The sequence below is a fragment of the Chenopodium album genome, chromosome 11 (genome assembly GCF_948465745.1).
Source record: "Chenopodium album chromosome 11, dcCheAlbu1.1, whole genome shotgun sequence".
Classification (NCBI taxonomy): Eukaryota; Viridiplantae; Streptophyta; class Magnoliopsida; order Caryophyllales; family Amaranthaceae; genus Chenopodium; species Chenopodium album.
This window is the reverse complement of record NC_137844.1, coordinates 4029789-4046927: the sequence shown is the minus strand read 5'-3', so window position 1 is coordinate 4046927 and position 17139 is coordinate 4029789. Positions and strand designations below refer to the sequence as shown.

Genomic DNA, 17139 nt, shown 5'->3' with positions numbered 1-17139 from the left:
GATTCAGATGTTTTTTGTGGGGAAAACTACACCCCCTTTTCATAATTGGAGTCGCCTATTTTTGTATTGTTTTTATGGTGTTATGTCCTTACTATGCCACAAACTGTCAAACGTGCTAATTATTGGGAGGGCCAAATAGAAATGGTTTTTTTACTAAAGAAGACATACATATTGTTGAAAATGCGACGTGCACGTGGTTAATTAATATGGTTAATTAATAAGGATGGATAGAATACAAATAATATATGCTTCGTATAGATATGCCTATAGGTGAAGATGTGACATGTACACATGTTTACTGGGGTGTAATGGTGTATGGAGTAATAAACCATTACAAAATATTGTTGGTTATGTAGATTTTTTTTTTTTGTTTTTAAATAAAGATGAAGTCAATCATCATTTTTTTATTTGGAAAAGTAGGACAGTGGTAAGTACATTATCCTTTTGGCCCTAAATATGAATATTACACCATCTGGATAAGTGTAAAATGGTAAAAAGTTCCACCTCAAGGACAAAATATCAATTTCATTTTTCCTTATGTTTTGATCAATTTATGCCTAAGTGTAGATGCTATATGCTTGTACAGTGTGCACTTACTTTCCTTTAGTGAATAATTACTTTCTAATATTACGTGGTTATTGAGTCAATCTAGTTTATCGAAAACATATAAAGAAACTATGTCTTTAAAATAATAAAACTTGATTTTTTTCCCACAAAAAACAAAGTAATTTGGCTTTGATTGATTGATTGAAAAAACAAAGTATCTCGACTGTATATTTAATAATTTGTTAATTTGTCATGTAATTGCCACTTAAATTATGCCCCTATGTATATTAGGATTCAAAGAGATTGGTTTGCAGTTTTCCAGGTGTTACATCACTTACATGTGTTACGGAGTATTAGTTTATAGATTTTATGAACCATGAAAGTTGTACCTACTGCCTTTGATCTTTTCTGTAATCACTTGCTACATCTGCTATGATCCTAATGAAATTCATGTTGTTAGGGGTCTTTCAACCTTAAAGAACTCATATGTGATATGGTACATGAAAGTTTTGCTTGTTGCATTTGATCTTTTTGTGCACATATTTGGTTAATGTTTTTTAATATCATTGATGTTTTAAAAGGAATTGCAATTGAGAAAGAAAAATGGTGATCAATAGACCCCCAATTTTAGGTGATGAAAATAATGTATTCAAATTCCCTAACCTAGTACAATTAATCAATTACCCCTTCCCCAAGAGCACAAACCTCTCTTGCTTGGGTTCGAACCCAAGACCTCCCCCTAAAGATTTACTCATCTGCTTTGCTGAAGTTTGTTTTCTCATCTGGATTGGGTTTGAATAAGGACACTGTAAAGCAATGAGGATGAAAGGAATGCACTTAAGGTGTTGTAATTATACTCATAGCTTTGAATATGATTTAGAGTATGAGTATTGAGTACTGATTTGTGATTTAGATCTACTATCACTTCTTAGAATAAGATTCTAATTAATTAATACACGAATTTTGAAGAGTAATTGACCCACTTGGTTGCATATGACTATTATTTGGATTATTGTTGCCAAGGTTTGTAGTTTGTATATGATTGCTTGTAGCATTAGCAAGGAATTGTTTCAGTGATCAGTTTCAAATTTGCGGATTATTAGACAGATATGAAAATATTCTTAGTTCTCAATAATTACGAAATAACAATAATTAATTCAAAGTACATTCCGTTCTGTTATCTAAAGAGTCAGTTGCAAATTCTAGAGTATCATGGTGCTACTTATACAACCAATGCTCAACTGCTCAATAAGTTAATTGATGAGTTCATTCTTCTTTCCCATGAGTTGTGACATTTGATTTTCTACTTCTTGAGGTTTTTGATGGAGAACAGCTCAGATGAAGAATCTGGCGTCAGTGATTCTGAGATTCAGGAGTATGCTGAGAAACCATACCAAGCCTTGAGAACCGGGAATTACAAAGTATGGAACTTGAAAGGTAACCTTAGGTGTCCGTTTTGTGCTGGAAAAAAGAAGCAAGAATATGCCCTCAAAGACCTACACCAGCATGCCTCAGGTGTTGCTAAAGGTGCTGCCCACCGGAGTGCCAAACAGAAGGCCACCCATCTTGCATTGGCAAAGTTTTTGGAAGTAGACCTAGGCTTTAAACCAATTCAAACTAGCCAACCAGCTGAGGCCGAACCACAACCTAATGAGCCAAAGGAAAAGGAGATTTTCTGCTGGCCATGGATGGGCATTGTCGTCAACATTCTGGAAGATGCAAAGACTGGGAAGCAATTGGCTGATAGTGGCTCTTTGGTGAAATTCTTTTCGAAGTACAGGCCCTTGGGAGTTGAAGTTTTTAACAATGAACAAGAACAAACTGCAAATGCGGTTGTGCAGTTTGAGAAAGACATGGCTGGCTACAAGAATTTGCTGAATTTTGAGAAGTCCTTTCAAGTTGTTTGTCATAGCAAGGAGGAGTGGATTGCCAACAAAGGAAGTCTTGGTTCTAATATTTATGGATGGGTTGCCTGTGCAGATGATTACCATTCAGAGGGGAAGATAGGAGAATATCTTCGCAAGAACACAGAGCTCAAGGCACTTTCAGATATTTTCCAGCAGGGTAAACAGGCTTGTGAAACAATTGTCAACTTGGCCAACGAGATTGATTTGCAAAATCAGAATATGGTTGAAATGGAATCCATGGTCAACGAGAAAGCTATGTCCTTGAGTCGGATGGTTGAAGAAAAAGAAGAGCTGCAGCAAACATTTTATGCCGGTCAGTTTTCATGGATAACCTATGTTCCTGTCACTGTTCCATTAGCTTAGGAATAGTGTATCTTTTTTCTATGTTGGAGTTTGTTTGTTGAAACTTAGGTGGTGAACTATTTTCATTTTGATTGTATGCATAGAAACCTTGTTTACTCTCCTGGGGACCTGTCTCATCAACTAATCCTGACAGCAGAAATGCTTGTTTTGCATGCGTGCCAGGGCTAACTGAATAACCGGTACCAATGACTAAAGTCGATACTCCTGCATTAAAACATATGGGTCCTTAATATGTCTACATATGACGAGTGAATCTTCTATGCTTTTCTCTATTAGTGGAGTGCATTTGTAATTTTCAAGGACTTCTACCCCTGCTACTAGGCACCATGAATGAGAGGGCACATAGTGTAATCGGGAGGCTTATTAAATCTTGTCTAATGATTTTATATGAAGATATCCCTTTATCTGAAGGGTTTACTCATCTTTGACTCTCAACAGAAATCCAGAAGATGCAGCAAATGGCTAGAGATCATGTTGGAAAGATATTACAAGAGCGTGAGAAGATGATGCACGAATTGGACGCTAAGAGAAAAGAACTTGATCGCCGTACTAGGGAGTTAAGCAAGTGTGAGGTCATAACTGTGCGTGAAAGGCAGAAACTTGAGAAGGAGAAGCAGCAGGTGACTTTCTAATTCGTTAAAATTAAGATGATTCTGCAGGTTGTATGTAAGGAGGCATTGTAGTTGTTTCATCCTTATAAACTGTCACAAGATTGAAGCTCTTGATACATAACAATTAATTTCCCAAAGTATGATATTTACTGTTTTTTTTTTTTTTTAATTTTTTTTTTTAATCATGGATGACATGTGCAGTGTGCACTTAAAGCCGTGGGCCTATGGCAGGTTTGGATTTTATTTACGTAGGAATAAAGGTCCAGATACCTATTGAGAGTAATTTTTTTGAAGGTTGGAATGGATTTAATTTTCTTTTTCAGCTTTGCAAGCATTAAAGAAAAGAAAAGGGTTTTGGAAAGTCTATGTCTTGGTTGTTTTAAGTGCCCTTGGGGGCTCTGCCACTGACTCGGCATGAATCAACCTCTAGCATGTTGAATTGTTGACAGTTAGCCAAGATCAGAGAGTCAAAGTCATGGCTTCTTTTGTTTAAGATCTGTTTTAGCTATACTTACTGATTACATGAATTACATCCATGTCTAGTATGTACGTCAGTCATAATCTAAGAACTGTCACCCAAAAAGCTGGCAAGACAGACATGTACATTGGATATAACTGTATACATGACTACGTATATCCTATCCTACTATGTTGAGTCATTACTGGAATACATTTGGTAGAATATTGCTGACTGGAAACCACTTGTTAGTTCAGTTAATCCAAGATTGCAAAAGCTGTAAGAATAATGTATTGTAGGTGATTTTGCTCTGCCTCTGGTCAAATTGAGGTTTCCACTCTACAATTCTAGTAGTGAGTGGTGATTAATTTGCCACTGTCTCCTGCTCCTTATGTGAGTTTGTTGCTGGCTAGCTGGTTAAGCGGCTATCCTTTCCTTCTTGAACTCTGGGCTCCGGTAGTTTCTGTGTCTTTGGTGCTTATAATGGTTCACATTATTTGAAGTGATGATGTTATGATGCATATGGAAGAAAGCAAAGGCAGCATGGTTTACAATCATAAGCCTAGTTGTAACCTTTAGCAGAATTAGGCCATTGATTCCACTTTGTTGGCTCAATGTTGTAAAAGAGGATATCAATTACCTGAAACTAGTTCACCAAGTAAATTATAACAAACAGTCCACGAGGTGAGGTCAACTTAAGAAAGAGATAATTATTTCCAGGCAATAATAAGTGTGCCATAAAATAAAATTTTGTGGAACAGTAAACGTAAATACTTAATTTGGTTGATATAACGTCTTGCAGATTCATTGTTTTGTTGCATCTTGATCTCTAATTTTGGTGAAAATCAACACTTGTTATCTGATTGTTTTCCAGAATGATGAAAGAAACAAGTCATTATACATGGCTTCCATGGAGCAGCAGAAAGCAGATGAAAATGTATTGAGGCTTGTTGAAAAACAAAAGGTAATTATTCATTTTATGTGCATCAAACATGCTCAAATTTTTTTAGCTCACTGATTAAAATTTGAAAATGCAGAGGGAGCAAGAAGAGGCCTTGAAGAAGATTCTTCAGCTAGAAAAGGAGCTGGATGCTAAGCAGAAGTTGCAGTTGGAGATCGAGGAGCTTAAAGGAAAGCTAGAAATCACAAAGCATCTGGGAAATGATGATGATGCTGCAGTCCAGAAGAAGTTGAAGATGTTGACTGAAGAGCTGAACGAAAAGATTGAAAAAATGAACAGTTTGGAAGATCTGAATCAAGTTCTTATGGTTAAACAACGGCAGAGCAATGATGAACTACAGCCAGCTCGGAAAGAATTAATCACAGTATGTCCTTGCAACATTCTATTTTTGCAAGATATTGATACTCTTAGTTCCATTGTGATTGTCTTCTTTTCATTTAGTCTAGCTAAAACATTGTTACAAAGTATTGCCGTACATCTATAAGGAGGTCCATACCCCTATGATAATAAATGTGATATTTCTATAACATTCTTGATCTCAACACCTTTTATATACACCCGCGTGCACATAGAAGAAAGTGCACCCAAGGGTAGTTTTGGTCATTTATCAGAATATAACTGTGGGATGGAGAGACCATAAACTATGAATTGTAATTATCATGTTGTCATTTAGAGGAATTAGAGCTGATAAGGTGAAAAGGTTGTTCTATTGTTAGTTTTCTATTTGAATTCTCATTTCGACTCCCTTATATTAATATTTGAGATTATTATTCTTGTTATGCTGATTGCTTAATGTTTAATTTACTGGTATTGTCAGTCGTTTGAGATAATGTCAGCTATATATTTATTGCTACTACGTGCATTTGTTTGTGGTTTAGGGTTTGTCAGACATTCTGCAAAGTAATCATACTAACATTGGGGTTAAAAGAATGGGGGAAATTAACCCGAAGGCCTTCGAAATGGAGTGCAAGAAGAGACTTACGGGAGATGAGGTCCAAATAAAGGCAAGTGAGGAAAGCTCGTTGTGGCAGGAAAAATTGACAGATCCAGCATGGCATCCATTCAAAATTACGGGAGATAAGGTCCAAATAAATTGTACTTCTTGTTCAAATTAAATATTCCAGGTCTAGATCCTCCATTTTGTCATTGTACTTGCTATTCTTGAACCTGAAATTGGATTAGTGATGCAGGAAGTAATTGATGAGCAAGATGAGGATCTGAAAAAGCTCAAGGAGAAGTGGGGTGCTGAAGTCTATAAAACAGTTGCTGCTGCCCTACTTGAGATCAATGAATACAATCCGAGCGGAAGATATCCGGTCAATGAGCTCTGGAACTTTAAGGAAGGTCGAAAGGCTACTGTAAAGGAAGTTGTAAGTTATATCTTTAAGAACCTGAAGGCTTTGAAGCGCAAGAGGTGAAGTTGCTATCTGGAATGTGTCTTGAGTGTAAGTATGATAACCTAACCTGGTTGTTGTTGGTGGTGCTTCATATCATTTCCTTTGTGCAGCTTGCATGATACTTCGCGTGTTTTAAATTGAACGATTGCTGTTTTTTTTTTTTTTTATAATTTTTTTGGTTAAAATCCTCTGTTAAGCTATTTTCCTATAAAGAGTTCAAAGGCTGAATGAATTTTGGCTTTCTGGCAATATTTCTCTTACCTGTTTCTCATGATGTTGATCTTGTCTTAGGATGTCCTACACTGGTTATCATTGGTAAAATAACCTTGTGTATCTACTTATTCATTTCTTGCACCGTTCTTCTGGAATTGAATCTTGTGTTTGTTCTCGTCTGCATTTCTGTTATGCTTTTGCAGTATTTCCTATTAGTGGCTAAAATACTGATTCTTGATATTCTCTTAAATTTGTTGATCTTTTAGTTGTACTACTACTAGAAGGAAATGCAGAAGGAAAAATGGCGGGGAAGAGAAAGGCCTGGTACACACATCTTTGGGAATAGAATCAGGTTCATTTATGGTAGTTATGTTAGATGGCTTAGATGGAAGATTATTTCTAGATACACTTTTAAAATAGGATCATTTACCAAAGTGGCTAATTTAACAAAAGTATTTCCCAAAACGGCTAATTATACATTTTAATTCCAAAACTAGCTAAATTATTTATTTGGTAGGAAATTATCTATTTCTTATTTTCCTTTAACCAAACATGTTCACTTTTTTGGTTTTTTATTTTTTTTTTATTTTTTTATTTTTAATTTTGTTTGTTTTGGGTTTATATTAAATTTGCTCTTTTTTAGTTGGAAAATTTAAAGGTCAGTAATTTTGTACATTACATAGTATATGGTTTTTAAATTCCGATTTGCCAACATTTCCCATTTTTTGGATTAATTTTTTTTTTTTATTATTTTGGTTTTTTTTGGGAAATTTTAAAGCCATAGTTTAAAATATCCATTAATTTGGGAAATAACATAAACATAATATATTTGCAGCAATTCTCAATTTTTTTTTATAAAGTTACACAAAATAAAAAAATGTCTCAAAAAATAAAAAAATCACTCAAAAAATTGTTCCAAACTTCCAATTAACAAAAATTAGCCGACATTAGCAGAGGGCATACAATTAGCAAACATGAAAAAAATGAACAATACCTTTAAAATCCCTTATCGTCGTATAAATTTGCGGTTGTGTTGATAAAACAATAGCACTTTAAATTTCAATTTTTTGTGATACGATCACGTCGATCAAGACAAAAAAAAAATTGGTCTTTTTTTGTGATATTGAAATTAGGGTTCCTATATGTATATAGCTTCTAAACTTTCCAACTAAAAAAACCCAAAAAAAATAAAATAAAATGAATAAATAAATAAAAAAAAATAAAAACCCAAAAAAGTGAACCAAATTTGTCCAAAGGAAAATAAGAAATAAATAATTTTCCTCCAAGTCAACATTTTAGCTAGTTTTGGAATTAAAATTTACAATTAGCCGTTTTGGTAAATACTTTTATAAAATTAGTCATTTTGGTAAAAGATCCTTTAAAATAAGGGGTATTGTGGGGGGCGAGAATAGATTCTTGAATTCACTCTCTTGGAGACGGGTCAAACCTTACTTGGAAAAGGAGAGACAAGAGAGACAATTCCTTCGAAATAGAGGAAGGGGTAATGCTACACCTCTAAGAACCTATTCGTAGTATAGGAGGACCTCAGGCCTCTACTTGGTAGAAATGAAACAGATCCTACATACACATGTATCTGAAAGTCTACTTGTATCATTTGTATTTCAGCATGACACTGTAAGTGTAACACCCTATGCTCTACGGAATATGTTTTCATATCTGAATGAAATGACATGCTGTGCATTAAGTGTATTGGTTACAGTTTGTTCTAGCGGTGAGCATTAGGAGAATTCGTATCAATATATTGGCTACGTCTTTAATATTTGCATGTTCATTTTATCTTAGTATTTGAATAATATTTGCCACATTTTAACTTTCTTATATCTGAAGGCATCTTGTTCTGAAATCCCAACATCTGTTTTCACATTATCTAATTTCTTCTGAAGTACTCAAGTACTCGTATAATTATGCAGGAGACAACCTGATTGAAGACGAACAGGATTTGGAGACAATATTTGAGACTTGTGAGGATCTGAACATTAGAATGTGTATACGTTGTATATACTTTTGAGCTGGTGGTTTTTTGGATGTATATGACCATATGGATAGGTTTTTTTGAAGCCTTGGTGGCAAGTAACTATAGTAAAGTCGTAATTTGGTATTATAACTTGGTCCGTCTTAGTCAACTTTTAGAAATTTTGGGAGAAAGATTGTAAGCATTTTATTTTGTGAAAAGAATAGCTTTTGAACTTGTAAATTTGTAGCTCTCTGTATACCAGATTAGCAGGGGATTAAATTTACCACGAAGTAGCTTGAAACTTGCAAGTACACTCAGGGAGAACAGTAAGAGAAAACAGTGTATTTTGGGTGGAGGTAGACAACATCTCATTTTGAAGTCAAGAATACCATTTAGAAACTATTACGTTGTTTTTTTTTTTTTTTCAAATTATTGCCACCCAAGTTTGGCAAGTTATCGTGCACGTTGCTAGTTTAAATTATACCTAAAGTATACATATACAATTTTTCCATGGATGAAGGGGGGTAAGTGGGTAGCCGAGTCTTTAGTCACAAACTCACAATACCCTATAAGTTTGTATTGTGTGCATAGGTTTTTTTTAATTTTTTTTAATTTTTTATTTTTTTTTACACAAAGTATACTAATAAGTGTTATTCACTAAACTTGCAAATTTTTTTACACAATGAAATATGCTTGTAGGCCTTGTACTGTACGAGTGTTTTTCTTTTCCCGAAAGTCTCTGACTGGTTCAAGTGAATTGAGAAAAGTCCATTAAAGCAATGCTGTTATGATTTTACATTTTTACCACTCAGAAAAATAAAATGTTGGGATTAAAAAGAACCAATGTATTACGAGTATGAATTATTTTTGAAAAATGTTATACATAGCCATTAGGGCTACATATAAGCATTAAATTTACACTTGAAAATCGTAAAAAGTTAAGTCATCAAAATATAAACACTAATAACACTGATTTACGCGTGTTTTTGTCATGAATTTCTAATTTTATACAATTTCCAAGAATATATTGAATGCTTATATATAGCCCTTAAGGCTACATATAATATTACCCATTATTTTTAACAAATCTTTTAAGAATTAAGGTGGTGTTTGGTACTTTGGTTGTACATTTAATTTTTTATTATTTTTTTTTATGTTTTTTGAGAGAAAAATTAAATGTTTATTTAGTAGACCAAAAAGTGAGAATGTAGAAAGTGAAAAATCATGGAAATTTTCAATTCCCACAAAACATTTAATTACAAGGTCTTTCTTGGTAACTTTAACAGTTAAACTTAAGATTCGCATGATTTGCAAATACCTATGTAACAAAACTAAGAAATTTAATGAAATACAAATGCCCATAGAAAATTAATTCCTTTGTCAAACAAACAATTTATTTGTCATGTACTTTTTTTTTTTTGACACAAATTTATCACATTTTTAAACATTATAAGGGATGAAGAAAGTATTTGATGGAAAAATTATGGAATAAATAGAGTAGAGAGCCCTTTGAAAAGCCATGCACCAATACATGCTTTGATCGCAATTTGCAAATACAAATCATCCCCCAAATACATTTTTATGAGATGTAGGGAGCGTTATCTTTCTTGTTTTGTCACTGATTCTCTCACAAATAAAAGTCAAAACATACAGAATATTTGGAATTGGAAGAAATATAATTCATACTCCCTATGTCCCCAAAACTTCGATCCTTTTGGGTTGATTTCGTGATTATTAAGAAAGTTAAATAAAAAGAAATAAAAACATATTGGAAACATAAATTTACACGGGGTTTGTAAAAAAGTAGAGAGATGAAGTATTAAAAATAATTGGGAAAACAAAATTTTATATGGAAAGCTAATTTTGCACAAATATTATTGTAATTTGGTAGATATTTTAATGCAAATGGGTCGATCATTTTGGGACTAAAATTAGACCAAATGAGTCGAAGTTTTAGGGACGGAGGAAGTACATCATTTTTCAGTTTTTATTTAGTTGCAACAATTTGACTTTTTGCATTATTCACACACTTTAATTACTTCGACTCTATTTACGAGGCGTTTGGTTTACATAGTGATATGAGTTTGGAATCAAGAATGAGAACATATTGGTATAATTCAAATGCGATTGAAACTTGATACTTAATACACGTGTTTTGAAATTTTAATAGTGGTCGGTTGAAATCTGACTATAATGATTATGCATTTTCATAATTGACTTATTTTCATGGAGTATAAAATGAAAACCCTTAAATGAGGTTACGCATTGGAATTTGGAAACATGAAACGAAAAACGTTAAAAAAAAAACAGTGAAAGTATTACTTCGTATTTCGTATTTACTCATTAAATTCCAGTCTAAATACAGTGATTCTTCACTCGCAACAATCCCTTTAAATTCCAGTCCAAAACAGTGATTCTTTACTCCTCTTGAAATTCTTCATTCCTCTAAGTAGACGACGACAATTCTGCTTGTTAGGCTGTTTCTGGAGCACTTCAATATCAGTAAAATTACTTGTTCATTTCGTTAATCTGTCAAAATTTCTAGCATTTGATTTTCAATTTTCTTCTTTGTTTACGTTGGTTTTGCTTATTATGATTGCATGTTATAGTTAAATTATTCAATTACTGATTTTTCCTGACACTTTTTAGAAATTATGTAAGACCCTCTTGTTATAATTTGATCTTTTTATGTGAAATCAATTGTTAAATATAATGTTTGCATGTTGTCAGTTTCTAGGGTTTTATAGGAGGAAGCCCCAGTTTCTCACCGTGAGAAACGAATTCGTTTCTCATGGGGGCATTTTTGTGAATAAATCAACAACTTTTTCAACTTTATTCAACTGTGGAGCCCACAATATTGAAAAACTTGTTGATTTATTCACGAAAATGCCCTCATGAGAAACAAAATTTGTTTCTCACCACGAGAAACAGGGAATTTCCCGTTTTATAGAGTGTTAAGGCATTTGATATTTTATGTACATCAATGAAGAAAATAACCCTAAAATTATTTTATGAAATTATGATGCTAACATTTGAATCACCAAAATAAAAATAATTTTTTTTGTGATCTTAACCATGAATTACCTATATTTTGGCCATGTACTTTAACAAACTGTAAGTTTTGGTAGCTAGAAATTTGACTTTTGATCATATCTGAATTGTTAGTTTTTAAGGGCTAATCAATTAGGAAGGCATGGTGATTTAATCGTGTAGCTACATAGCCTACATTTGTGGATTTTTAGATTGAATTTTCAATTTTTTTTTTCTTTTTTTTTTTGTGTGTGTGTGTGTGATCATATGCTGAAGTATGTAATCTCTAATGCTATTTTTTGATTTTAAATGATGATCTTCATTGTGGTTGCATTTGAGAGTTTGACATTGTTTTGCGAAAGTTTGTAATTTGTTTGTATGGACTTGTTATATGATCGAATTCTAATTTTGCAGATTAGACAAAGTGTAATTGTTTAGGAATTATGAAGTACCAACAATGTGTTAGATTTAGTCTTTATCTGAATTTTCAGATGTTTGTTTTGTGAGTCTGATGTTACATCTGGTATAATCTTAAAACAAGTCTGATCTCATCAGAGGTCAATTCTTCCTGTTTAGCACCATTTTTCTGCTTGTTTTGAAGGTGCTAGATGGAGTACATATCAGACGGAGAAACCATTGCTGATTCTGAGATTGAGAAGTATTCTGAGATACCATATCAAGCTTGAGAAACGGTATATATAAAGTGGAGAACCCAAATGGTACCTTTAAGTGCCCCTTTTGTCAGGATAAGAGGAACCAATCGTGTGGCTCCGGAACCCTACTTCAACATGCCTCAGGTGTTGCCAACGGCTCTACTGAGCGAAAATCTAAGCAGAAAGCCCTCCATCTTGCTTTGGCTAAATATTTAAAGGTTTACCTAGGCTTTGAATCTGCTGAAACTAGCTCCCCACCTGTGCCAGAACCTAAAACTGTGTCTTTGAGTCGAATGCTTGAAGAGGCAGACAAGCTGCAGAAAGCATCTTTCTGTTTCTTTTTCCTTGGAAAGCATTATTTAGGCTATTAGGATGGAACTCTCCAATGCAATGGGTCTGATTCGCGGTCTTTCTCCCCTCATTTCTCCTCCTCTCTTAACAATTAACAACTACTACTATGTATTTTTCTTTTATTGGTGCCTCTGCACATCTTAAATTATTTCTGTTTTCGTGCTGATCCCCCTCACTTCATGCTCTATCAATTATTTCAAACTCTGGAATTGCCTGTCTTTTGTTGGTGCTAGAGGGGCATGTTCTTGTTCTAGCTCTCCATTGACACTAGGAGTCCATCTGTGCAAATGAGACAAAAGCTTAGTCTAGGATCATCCCAGGGATTAAAATCCATTACCCATCCACATATTGGCTGGAGATTGTGCTTTTTTGTCTCTTGAGCTCGTGAAAGCCTTTTTTTTTTTTCCTTTTTTTTCTTATGTGTATTAAGTTCAAGGAGCTCATGCCCCTATCCCCACACACCATAAAGACCAAATACTAATAAATTTTTGCGTGTTTGGTTTTCAACAGAAACTCAGAAAATGCAATGCATTGCTCAAGATCATGATACTAGGATAACACAAATGCAAGAGAAGATTGATCATGAGCTTGAGACTAAGAAAATGCAGCTTGATCAGTATGATTTGGACTTAAGCAAAGACGGAGTCTATACTGAGCATGTACAGCAGAAACTGCAGGAAGAGGAGCAGGTTGATTCTTTTTCTTATTTTTCTGTTTTCATTGTGAAAAATCAATGACTCTTGGATTGGCATTCTTATATATTTTTAAAAACTATCCATTGTTGAAGTCCATTTGGTGTTTTGCATGGGTTGGAAGATGCTCGGTGATAGAGCCACAAAGTTAAAGAGCCCTTTTTTTTTTTTTGTGCAATGTACTCCGTATTATTTTGTGAAATAAGATCTTGGATGTCATGTGCACTGTAAAGTAGTGGCAGGTCCAGATAATAAATTTTTGGAGGGTCTTTATATCATTCTAGAGTAGTAATCCTATAAAATTGTGCTCACTTCGAGGCTTTGAGCTGCAGTAGAATGACGATGGGGTGGAGTGTTGTGTTTGCTTTGTCTTGCACATTGCAGCATGAATAGAGTTAGAGCTTGCCAAAACTGCTGTTGCTAAGTTGGTTGTGGAGATAGCAATAGACCACTGGTTATAGCTGGTGGTTGTTGGGGGTGCTACTGTACTCTTGTTGTTGTGTTGTTCAAGGACTTTAAGGTTATGCTGAATGAGTCGGCCAGGTTCACTTAATCGATGGAAGATTCATTAGATTTGTGGTTCTCTTTTGAGGCTCTTTCCTTTTTATCTTTATTGTCTTGTTTGCAATGTGCTATTAAGAAATGACTAACTATAGTAGACGAGGTTTTACCAGAGAACTGCCCTTCTTGGATATTTGATTTGGTTGTCGTCGTACAACAGTTTTGGAAACTTAATGAGGTTTGTTGATGGTGCGGGATAAATCGGCACAGCTCTTGCTTGTTATCTGTAAGTCTACATTTGGTTTTCTATATTTTTTATGAGTGTCAACTAACTTATTGTCTATGGTTTTTAGAATACTAAAAGAATCAATTTACTATACATGGCTTCCATGGAGCTGAAGAAAGCACATATAAATGTTTCGAGGCTCACTGAAGAACAGAAGGTAAATGTCAACTGCCATGTGTTGTTAAAGCATGTCATGCTTCATACAATGTGTAGCTTTTACTGACAGAGATTTTAATTTAAATGTGCAGAAAGAAAAAGAAGAGCCTTTGAAGAAGTATCTTCAGCTGGAGGTTAAGCATAAGTTAAAGTTGGAGGTCGAAGAATTAAAAGGAAAAATAGAAGTCATGAAGTATCTGGGAGATGATGACACTGATATGCACCAGAGGAAGATGGAGGAGATGACTGAAGAATTAAATCTGAAGATTGGAGTTTTGAACCATTTGGAAGTCTCTACTGAAACATCTTCTTATTCAGACAAGGGGCTAAAGGCTAAACAGAAGTTTCAAGACATGCAACTAAAGATTGAAGAGTTGAGTCAGTTGACTGGACAACTAAAAGAGATTATTCTTTTGAGAGATGCCGATCACGCTGTAATGCTGACACAGATGGTGGGCTTGAATGGAGTATTGAATGATAAGATTGAAGAAATTAACCATTTGGAAGATTTGACTGCAATACTTGCGACCAACTTATGGCAGAGCAAGGATGAACTGCAAGATGATCGGACAGCATCAATCATAGTATGCCTTTTCCATACCATCTTTTTGCAAGATATGCAGTCTCTTGGTCTTACAGCTGTCTTACAATTTCGTGTCCCAATTTCTTTCCCATAAATAAATATTTAGTTAGGACATTAATAACAACATCGCCTCAACATATCTTTAAAGTTATATGTCCTAGGTAAGAAGGAAATTAATTTGCCTATGCATATAATAGAGCAATTTTTTTCATTAAATTTTGAGCAAGCCAAGTTGATATCCGTTAGAAACAACAATTGTTTATCTCCGTGGCAGATTTGAAAGTAAATGGTGTTGATTTTTGCGCTGAACAATAAAATATTATTTTGTCCCACAAAAGTTCTGATGTCCAACACTTTTGATTCAAAAAGTGCACTTCACTCCATTAGTGTACCTTCCGTCTACATTAACCAAGCTTAACCCAAGGTAACTGAGGGCGAGTTGTGTCTTTTTCTTCAACTTTCCATTGAATTTCTCTCCTCCCTCACAAGTACCCACCATTGCACCATGAAACACGAGCAACTTTAACAACAAGGAGGCAAACCTTAAAGCAAGCACCACAGCCAGCACCTCCTTTGAAAAGGGAAGGAAGGCCAGAAGCAAGTAGTTCGTCATTGAAATTCCAAGCTAAAGGTCCATAACCACAACTAACACCAACCTTAACCCATCTTTTCCGGCGGCCATTTTCGCGGCTTTGCCGCTATATTTAACGAAAACCCTAAGAATACGGGAGAAATTAAGGGTATGGTTAACCCTAAAGGATAGGCATTTTTCGTTTTCTTGTGATTTCCCTCCTCCATTGAAGTTGCTAGATTTAGAAATTGAAATTCTATGATCAACGACTAATACTAAATTGTGAAACTGAAATTCGATAATTAACTGGGTATTTGACAAAATTCGATGGTGGAGAGGAAACTCAAAAGCCGCTTCAATGGGGTACTATGGCGGGGAGAGAGAGAAAACTCTAGGCTGCTTCAATGGAGTACTATGGTAGCTGCAAGGAGAGAGAAAAAGTGATTTTAGAGGTTGTGATGAATTATTATTTGTAGATAATTTTATGAAACAAATTATTAAAATTGAAGAACAAGAATTTACCCTGAATCGAAGAACGTACAGTTAAATTGAAGAAGAAGACGCTATGTGTCGTACTGTCGCTGAAAGAAATCAATTGGATAGGTGAGAGGCTGACAGCAACTAACCATGGTTACCTTTCTCCTCTTAACGCCCATGTAACAGCGTAAGACCCTTCAATAAATGTTGACAACATTACCCTTACTTTTACACACGAGAAGACAAATTTACCCTGATATAAACATCCCTTGTTTCTATCAGATATTAACTTGGATTTTCTCTTAAATTTTGTTATTGCAGATTCATCAATTATAGTTTCTGTTAGTTTTAAATATCATATATGGCAAAGAAACCCAGTCTTGTGACGGGGCGTTTGGTTGGAAGGATAGGAATAAGAGAGATAAGGAGGGAGGATAAAGATAGGGAATTGATAGGTGGGACAAGGATAAATAATTCTTATCCCATGTTTGGTAAGTATGGGAAATAAATTAGGAATAAACAGTAAAATTATAAAAATACCATTACTAATTTCTACTCTTTCCTTTATCCTATCAATTTCATTAAGGGTAATTTGGTATTTTTAGCCTATTTCTTATCCCTTCTTCTTATACCACCCCCTAGATATAGAAATGGAAGGATAAGGGGATGTTTTAACTCTATCCTCAACCCCCTTTTAATCCCCATCCCTCTAAACAAACACTACTTTTCTTCTATCCTCATCCTTTATCTGGTTTATAAACTGTTTTATCTGGCTTTCTTTTAATGTGTGTTGAATTTCAATAATGTAACAGTATGTTATGGTGTTGTAAGCCTGTAAGTAGATGAGTACATGAGATGTAGTGATTACTGGCAGTGTTTTCATAATTGGCTCATAAAAACCATGGTATACATTAACTGTATGTCCAGTACTTCAACCTTAAAATGGATTCATGGTGCAGGAAGTAATCAACGCGGAAGATGAGAAGCTGAAGAAGCTCAAGGTGCAGTGGGGTGATGAAGTCTACCTAGCCGTTACAATGGCCTTGCAAGAACTCAACTGTTATAATCCAAGCGAAGATGTGCAGTGAATGAGCTTTGGAACTATAGGGAAGGACGCAAGGCTACATTAAAGGAAGTTACAAATTTTGTTTTTCAGAATCTGAAGACTCTTCAAAAGCACCAGATGTTGAATTAGTTCTTTAAGTAAACTCGGAACAAGTTGGTTTGAGTTTGACGACAAAACTTCAGAATCCCTTGTATTCCAGTTTGACCAGTGGTCTAGTTATCGCTTATAAATATTAATATGTAGCTAATACAACTGGTATAAAATTTAAGACTTGGGCAAGTATGTATTTATAGTATGTAGACATTATAAAAATATCGGTGTAGTAAGACGGGTAACTCTAACT

The 17139-nt window shown here is 34.5% G+C and overlaps 2 protein-coding genes across 2 annotated transcripts; both read left to right on the top strand.

The window, feature by feature from the left end:
- Positions 1-1777: 1777 nt before the first annotated feature.
- On the top strand, positions 1778-7269 carry LOC145568276 (factor of DNA methylation 1-like). The gene is made up of 6 exons (XM_081627708.1): positions 1778-2766; positions 3255-3436; positions 4759-4848; positions 4922-5209; positions 5724-5949; positions 6028-7269. Exons 1-6 carry the CDS (start codon positions 1869-1871, stop codon positions 6261-6263), a joined length of 1920 nt encoding a protein of 639 aa, XP_081483834.1. The 5' UTR covers positions 1778-1868; the 3' UTR covers positions 6264-7269.
- Positions 7270-13027: 5758 nt separating this feature from the next.
- Positions 13028-14776, top strand: LOC145566084 (factor of DNA methylation 1-like). Its single transcript, XM_081625626.1, has 3 exons — positions 13028-13153; positions 14011-14100; positions 14192-14776. The coding sequence occupies exons 1-3, from the start codon at positions 13028-13030 to the stop codon at positions 14774-14776; spliced, it is 801 nt and encodes a 266-aa protein (XP_081481752.1).
- Positions 14777-17139: the final 2363 nt, after the last annotated feature.